General features: G+C 38.9%; 1 protein-coding gene across 1 annotated transcript in view; it reads right to left on the reverse strand.

The window, feature by feature from the left end:
- CDK13 (cyclin-dependent kinase 13) overlaps positions 1–8,446 on the reverse strand; it is a 166,060-nt gene that overhangs the window by 31,459 nt on the left and 126,155 nt on the right. Inside the window, exons 9-10 of the mRNA XM_006887619.1 lie at positions 6,016–6,117; positions 5,840–5,917 (exon numbers count right to left, since the gene is read on the reverse strand). Of these exons, the coding sequence (XP_006887681.1) occupies positions 5,840–5,917; positions 6,016–6,117 (180 nt within the window). The remainder of the gene's footprint in view (positions 1–5,839; positions 5,918–6,015; positions 6,118–8,446) is intronic.

Here is an 8,446-nt window from a genome sequence, read left to right on the forward strand (position 1 = left end):
GAAGGAAATAGCAAAAAATAAGGCCCCAGGAATAGATGGTATACCAATTGGAATATTTCAGCTAACAGATGCTGCCCTGGATGTGCTCACCAAGCTGTGTCAAGAAATCTGGAGAACAACCATTTGGCCAACTGACTGTAAGAGATCTATATTTGTTCCCATTCCAAAGAAAGGTGACCCAACAGAGTGTGGAAACTATAGAACAATATCGTTTATTTCTTAACACTATAGGAGGTATATTATTGCTGATGCCTTTACTCAAGGCAGAGAATACAAAAAGAGACTAACGTGTATCAATTACCTTGTGTTAACTTGTGGCTTTATTTGCCACATTACAAATAATAGGTAACAGTGAGAAGACTGAGAACTCCAGAACACTTGTTCACATAGAACAAGAAGCAGTCCAAACAGAACAAGTATACACTGCACGGTTTAAAAATCAAGAAAGATATTCATCACATTTGTATCCTTTTATCATATCTATTCAATCTGTACAATGTAAAAATAATTTGAGAAGCTGGAGTATGTAAGAAGAATGTGTCAACATGATTGGAGGAAAAACTCATCAACAACCTACGTTATCTAGATGATATAATCTTTCTTGCAGAAAGTAAAGAGGACTTGAAGCAACCACTGAAGATGATAAAAATGGCTATAACCTCTAATATAGATTAGATCTCAAAATCTGGAACAAATGGAGGTAAGACTTAACATTGGCAAGGATCTCATGTTAACTGGATCCACAATCAAAACTTACAGTTGTTGGGAGACTGAGAAAGACGGGATATATAATGTTGAAACAGATGAGGTAGAAAACTGTTTAAAAATGTGATTGGGTATTATTGTCATGACAGGAGTCCAGAACGAAGGCTGCATAGTGGAGTGGACCTGGGGGGAGGAACTGTAAAACAATGCAAGAATTTTCCTTTTACTTTTCAAATAGAAGAATATACTGTGGAGGTGGGAGGGGGGAAGGGTAGCAGGGAGAAAAGTGCAACAATGAATGAATGGAAATCCAAAGTCTCTGTAAATTTTCATTAAAATTAATAATAAATTTAAAAAAAAACCCAACCAAACTTATGGTGGTGGTTGTTGTTACGTGACCCATAGCAACCCTATGTACAGCAGCTCTGAAGCCTGCCCCGTCCTGAGCCAGTCTCAACAGATTCCGACACACCTATTCCCATTGTCCCAGCTACTGTATCAATCCATTTCATCCAGGTTCTCTCCTACACTGTCACTCCACCCTTCTGAGCATGATGTCCTTCTCCAAGGACTGGTCTATCCTGGCCACATGCTAAAGTATGCCAAAGAAGCTTCAAAATCCTAGCCTCGAAGGAGAAACTTGTTTTCATCTTCCCCAAGACACATCTATTTGTTTTCTATGGTTCACAGTATGTTCAAGACTCTTTCTTCTCCAGCACCACAACTCAAAGGCATTGATTCTTCTTTTGTCATCTTTAGTCATTGTCAAGCTCTCTAATGCATAGCAAGTAATAACAAGGATCATGGCCTAGATCAGGCACACATTGGTCTCTAGACTGACAATGTTGCTTTTTTAGTACTCCGAAGAGGTCCCTGGTATCAGATTTTCCTAGTGCAATTTGTCTTGAATTCCAGACTGCTGGTGCCACAAGTGTTGACTGTGGAGCAAAGCAAGCTATAACTGTTAACAATCTCAACTTTGTCCCATCCATCATGGTGCTGACAATTGGTGAGAAATGTGTCTTCTTGATGTTGAGCTTCAATCCATATTGAAGACTATCATCCTTGACCTTCTACAGCAAGCACTTCAGGTCTGCTTCAGTTTCGGCAAGCAAGGTTGTGTCATTTGTATAACATAGGTTGTTGATGAGTCTTACTTATGGTAGCAGCAGTCAAAAAAATCAGAAGATATGCTTCACTGGGAAAATGTGCTATCAAGGACATTTCCAAAGTGCTACAGAGCAATAATGCCAGTTGAAAGACTAAGGTGTGCTTGACTCAAGACTCAAGCCACAGGATTTTAAAGTGCTTCATATGTAACTGAAAATTCAAGTGCAACTGAAAATCGGACAATGACTAAGGAAGACTGCAGACGAATAACTAAGGAACAATGAAGAAAATGACTAAAGAAGATGGAAGAAGAATCAATGATTTGAAGTGAGGTTCTGGCAAAGAGTACTGAAAATCCCATGAACTGCCAAAAGAACAAATAAATCTTTATTGGACAAAGTGCACCAGGCTAATCCTCACTAAGACACAGTAACAGTGCAATTTCAATTCACATACTTTGGGCATGTTGTCAGGCAGGGCCACACCTTAAAAAAAAACCCCATGCTAGGAAAGGTAGAGTGCTGCAAAAGACAGGGGCATTTTTAAGGAAGAAGAACTGACACAGACTCCAACAACGGGCTTGAACATGTGGGAAATCATGAGAAGAGATAAGAAAGGGCAAAGTTTTGATCTCTTGTTCAAAAGGGAAGCTAAGGGTTATAGTTGACTCAAAGCTTCCTAACAATAATGACAACACACACGATTCAATGATTTTTTGTTTTCCTAGATAACCCAGCCTAAGACAATATTATTTCCCCTATAAGAATTTTCCAATGTGTCTTAGGACCGAGTTTGCTCAATCAGTGGTCTCATAATTACTTTTGAGATATTTGAAATTTTGTTAATATTTATATATTAATTTAGTTTTATTCTACTTTAGAGAATGTCCAACCAATTTGCATTGTTTCAAGATATCTCTTAAGTTTTCTGTATTTTTCAATTCAAAAAGCTAGATAAAGTATGTATACTGCATTGAAACAGATGAGGGAGAGAACAGGTTAAAAGTGATATATGATTGGGTATGATGGTTATAACACGAGTCCAGAATGAAGGTTGCATAGTGGAGTGTACTCGGGAGGGGGAGGTAGAGGGTGGGGTTGGAGGGGAATTGGGGGATTGTATACCAATAAAGGAATTTTCCTTTTACTCCTCAAAGAGAAGAGCGAACTGGGGGGGAGGGGTGGGCAGGGAGAAAAATGTGACAATGAATGACTGGAAATCCAAAATCTCTGTAAATGTTCATTAAAATGAATTTTTTAAAAAAGGAAAAAAAATTATAACATCGTTATTGACTTGATGCTGATTCATAACTACCCACCAGTTGGGTTTTCTGAGGTTGTAAATTGCATGAGAGATTATCCATTTTTCTCTAAGAAGCCACTGTTCTTTTCAAACCACACGAAGCAAGATCTTTGGGTTAACGTCACAACTTACTGTGTACTAGGCCACCAGAGCTCCCTTCTCTGTCACACATTTTTAAATGATAAAATAGGTTTCCTAAAAGTTTGTCTGCTTGTGAACTTCTCCTCCTCCTAAGCATTGACACTGGGAACTCCAATCTCCTAATCAGTGAAATAACCGGCTCTGTAATGAAATGACTATTTCTGGCGTGCACATTTCTGAACTAAGCCAGATAATCCAGTAAAAAAAAAGTGGACTCCAAACCACCATTCTCATCATTACCCACAGTTCTCCAATCATCAAAAAGGACCAGTATTAACACGTTGCCACAAATGACGGCAAATGTGTTTCTAAGCACGGTTGTCAATTTAAAAAGTATGCAGCAACGTATTAAGGGTGCTTAGTTTGATTGTTTTTGCTCCCCTTGTTATCTAGCGAACTCTAATGGTCTCCCCCCCAAAAAAACTCATGGGTGCAGTCTCAGGATCTTGAAGTTCAATTAAAATTGTCTGTCACTGAATACTCTTCAATTTAAAACATGAAACTGAGATTGTTCTCTAGTTATTATTTATTGTTTTATGTTCATTTTCTTCCAGTAGGAAAGTATAATTCTGTGAATCTGTACCTCATATTAACAAGTTCCCTAGCCTATGTTGTCTTAGTTATCTAGTGCAGCCATAATATAGACAACACAAGTAGATGGCTTCAAAAAAACAGAAATGTATTTCCTTATTATTTAGGAGGCTCAAATCAGGGTGTCAGCTCTAAGGGAAAACCATTCCTCTCTAGAGAGGAAAAGTCCTTCCTTCTTTCAGCATCTGCAGGCATGGCACTCAATGGAGATCTCCTTTTATCAGGGCCATCCCCCAGTGTCAAGGAGCTTCCTAGTGTAGGCAAATGAGTACAAATTCCACTACTGGTAATATTTTTCCTTTTAATGAGGTGTCTTCCCCACCACCACCACTGCCTCATCCGGCTCACTTTCCTCCTTTTTTACCTCTGGTAAAATAAAGAGTGTCACATGCCAATATCCCAGGGAATCATCTCTTAATTAGATCAGGTCTGTGATGCGAGTATATTCCACCTTTCATGCTTTACAACTATATATATTTTATCAGACCCTGGGGAACTATTATATATACTTTCATTAAAAACTTTGTGGAGGACACAATTCAAAAACAGATAGTAAATGTAAGAGTTTTCTGGGCAAGGAATCACTGCATGGTTCAAAACTGGGAAGGGCGTACCCAGGGATGTGTCCTGTCTCCATACCTTTTCAACCTGTATGCAGAACAGATTATCCAGGAGGCTCGGCTCTATTCGTAGAAATGTGGGGTCAAGACTGGTGGAAGATCTATCAACAATCTCCGATATGCAGATGATACAACCCTGCCTGCCTGCTGAAACTGAGGAGGATCTGAAGCGCTTGCTGCAGAGGGTCAAGGACTGCAGTCTCCAATATGGATTGGGGTATGTCAAGAAGACAAAGATTCTCACCACTGGACCAATTGGCAGCATCAGGATGGATGGTGAAGAGACTGAGATTGTACATAGCTTTAGTTTGCTTGGCTCCACAGTCAACAGTCTTGGCACCAGCAGCCAGGAAATTAAAAGGTGCATTGCCATGGGAAAGTCTGCTATTAGGGACCTCTCCAAAGTACTGAAGAGCAATGGTGTCTCTCTGGAGACCAAGGTATGTCTGATACAGGCCATGGTCTTCACAATCACTTGTTATGCATCAGAGAGTTGGACAGTGACTAAGGAGGATAGAAGGAGAACTGATGCCTTTGAGCTGTGGATGCCTTTGAGCTGTGATGCTGGAGAAGAGTATTGAGGGTAACATGGACTTTTAGGAAAACAAAAAGATTCATCCTGGAAGGGATTAAACTGGGCGGCTCCCTCGAGGTAAGGATTCTGAGGCTCTAACATATATGGGACATGTTGTAAGGAGGGACCAGTCCTTGGAGAGAGAGACATCATGCTTGGTAGGGTGGAGGGATGGCGCAAGAGGGGAAGGCCCTCTATGAGGTGGATTGATTCAGTGACTGGGATAATCAGGATGGGAATGTCAGAGATAGTGGGACTGGCCCAGGACAGAGCAGAGTTTAGGGTTGTTGTACGCAGGGTCACTATGAGTCGCAAGCAAATCAATGGCACAAAACAAAAGCAGCAGCAGCAAATGTGAGAGTGAAAGAAAGAGGCGTGATCCGTATGGACAACTTCTTATGAACTAGGTCTTAGGCAGGCTCCAAATCATAAAGATCTTTGAGGGTTAGTATATAGACACATTTTATATATTCACATATATAAACATATGTATGTAGTTGTTTAATTAATAATGATGTACCATTCATTCTGTCTTCCCTTATATTTATGCTTCCTTCTCCCATCTTATCTTGTGGATTTTGATTCAATCCAGAAGAAGGGGGGGGGGGAGATCTAGAGAGTAAGATAATTAATTTTATTGCAACAAGTATAGAAGTGATGGCATCCTAGTTTCTCCACCTCATAACATTCTAGAGAACCAAACTCTTTTTCTCTTGAAAAGATGTGCTTCATAGATTTAAAATTTCCTGTGGAGTATGACTTACTTCTTTCCCAAATGTTAAAAATGAGAGCTTACCTTATTAATTCTAGTTGTGCAAGTTCTTGATTTGCTTGAAATATAGGTTTTTTAGTGAAAAGTTCGCCAAGAATGCACCTAATATAAAAAATGCCCATCATTAATAAAGGAGCTGAGTTTATTTTACTACAAAAGGTTTCAAGTGAAATAAGGCAACTTATATAAGACTTTCTTACCCACAACTCCATACATCAATAGCTGGTGTATAGCGTTCTTCTCCCAGTAGCAGTTCAGGTGGACGGTACCATAAAGTGATGACCTTATTCGTATATGGTCGACTATAAAAACACAAAAAAGTACTCTTTTAAAGTTAGCATTTTTTATTATAAAAAAACAGTTCCAGCAAAAAAAAAAATTTTTAACTATAGAAGTAATTGCCTAATCCTAGATAAAACCATTCTTTTTTATATACAAATGAAGACTTGTTGACAGACACCTAGCAACAACAGCATGACCTCAACCATGTCATTTTAAAATTCACCAGGGAATAACAGGATGAGGTGAAAATAATTCCACCTTAAACACAGGGCTGGTTTTAGCTTCAATTCAACCAAAGAAAGTATTTCTATCAACCCAACCATTCAATTCTGCTTTTCCTTTACATAATAACTTTCAAAGATACTGATTTCAATCAAATCTAGTAGTACATAATAAAGTTTAAAGAACTATTATTTTCAAATGAGCCTATAATTGGCAATAGCACACTGATTACAACCCACTACAGGCATGTGACCAGGAAAGGCAGAAATGCAGACTATAGTAATCAAGGTCTATTCGGCAAAGAATCACTAACAACAGTTGTGGTATTTTATCGAATGATTCTTTTTTCATCTTCAATGTTATCATTCTCACAAACACACTTACACACACACAGAGTTCTTAAGTTTGCCTTAGTTAGAAGTGGTTATCTACAGCAGATCATATTAGAGACCAGTTTGACCATTATAGTTCACATTCTCTGACAGTGTCATCATCAAAGTTGGCTCACATGAATTAAGAAAGTCCTAAGAGACCAGATATGGATCTTTAATTGATCCAGGTTGGGGTATATATTTCAGGGAGACTATATATCGCCTTTAGATCAATTCTAAATTGGTCTTTCATTTCAGATGGCCTCCAAATGACAAAAACTAAAAGGTCATATTACAGAAATATTACCTCAGGAAGGTAAACTACAAAGCCCAATTATTTGAGTTTGACTGTGAGATCTGAACTAATTTTGCAAAGAAGGAAAAGAATCATTGGCACTAAAAAGTCATTCTCCCTCTAGGTATTCACAATGCCAACTATAGATATGAAGTTCTAGGAAGCTTGCTATCTCAGCAGTCTGACTTGCTCTGTTCTGCTCCATTCAGTAAAAATAGTCTAAGTAATTTAAGCACTCGTATTGCAATTCATCAATCTGGTCACCACAGCATTACTACAAACAGGACTACAGTAATAGTCTTCCATACCAGAGAAAAGGGGGTAAATGACCTATGTTCAGGGACCTCTCCAGAGTACTGAAGAACGATGACCTCAGACTAAAGTTCGCCTGATCCAAGCCACAGTCTTCACAATTACTTGCTATGCATCAGAAAGCTGGACAATGACTAGGGATGACAGAAGGAGAACTGATGCCTTTGAACTGTGCTGCTGGAGAAGAGTATTGAACCTCTGAGCTGTGGTGCTGGATTGCCAGGAGAATAAACAGGTTCGTCCTAAAGAAGGTGAGACCAGGCTGCTCCTTGGAGGCTAGGATTCTGAAGGTCTGTCTGACATACTTCGGTCATGTTACAAGGAAAGACCAGTCCTTAGAGAGGGACATGTTTGGGAGGGAAGAGGGACAGAGCATGAGAGGAATACCCTTGATGAGTTGGACTGATTCTGTGACTGGGGTTATAGGGAGAGGTGTGTCAGATACAATAAGGTTGGGACGGAATAGAGCAGGATTCAGAGCTGTTTTACACAGGGTCGCTACTATGAGCCACAAGTGACTAGATGGCACATAACAACAGACAACAGAAATAGAAATAAAATTTACAGTCTATTTTCAATACTCAACTTGGGACTAAATATTTCAACATCATTTATGTACTTTTCTTGGTCTTTTGTGTTTGTTTCCCGGGATCACTTTTATTATTATTTATTATTATTATTATTATATTTTACATTCTAGATACTCTATGTTGCATTTATTTATTGTTTAAAAATATAGTCTGTTCCTATGCTTTAATTTCTTTTAAATTCGGGAATTTGTCCCTATTTTTTCTCATTTAAACCTTATTCTCCTGCAAGATTTAAGTTAATAACCCACTTCCACCAAGTCTAATCTCTACTAACAGTAGATGTTGTTTTATATTCTTAAAATTTGTACCATACTGAGACCAAGATGGTGGCGGAGGCAGAGACAGCGTGGTGAGCTGCGGGAGCAGCGAACCACTTAAAGCAGGGCCATTATGGCCTTCCACAGACTTCAGCTTATTGATAATTGAACAATTAAACAATTGATGACTCAGTGAAGATCGAGGCTCAGTAACAGGAATTTAAGGAGTCCCAAGGAGAAATGGGCCAAAGAAGACGATTACCTATGCATTGGACAGGCCAAAGAAGATGATTACCTATGCA

The sequence above is a fragment of the Elephantulus edwardii genome, unplaced genomic scaffold (genome assembly GCF_000299155.1).
Source record: "Elephantulus edwardii isolate Elephantulus edwardi_28Jun2011 unplaced genomic scaffold, EleEdw1.0 scaffold00059, whole genome shotgun sequence".
In the NCBI taxonomy this organism is placed as follows: domain Eukaryota; kingdom Metazoa; phylum Chordata; class Mammalia; order Macroscelidea; family Macroscelididae; genus Elephantulus; species Elephantulus edwardii.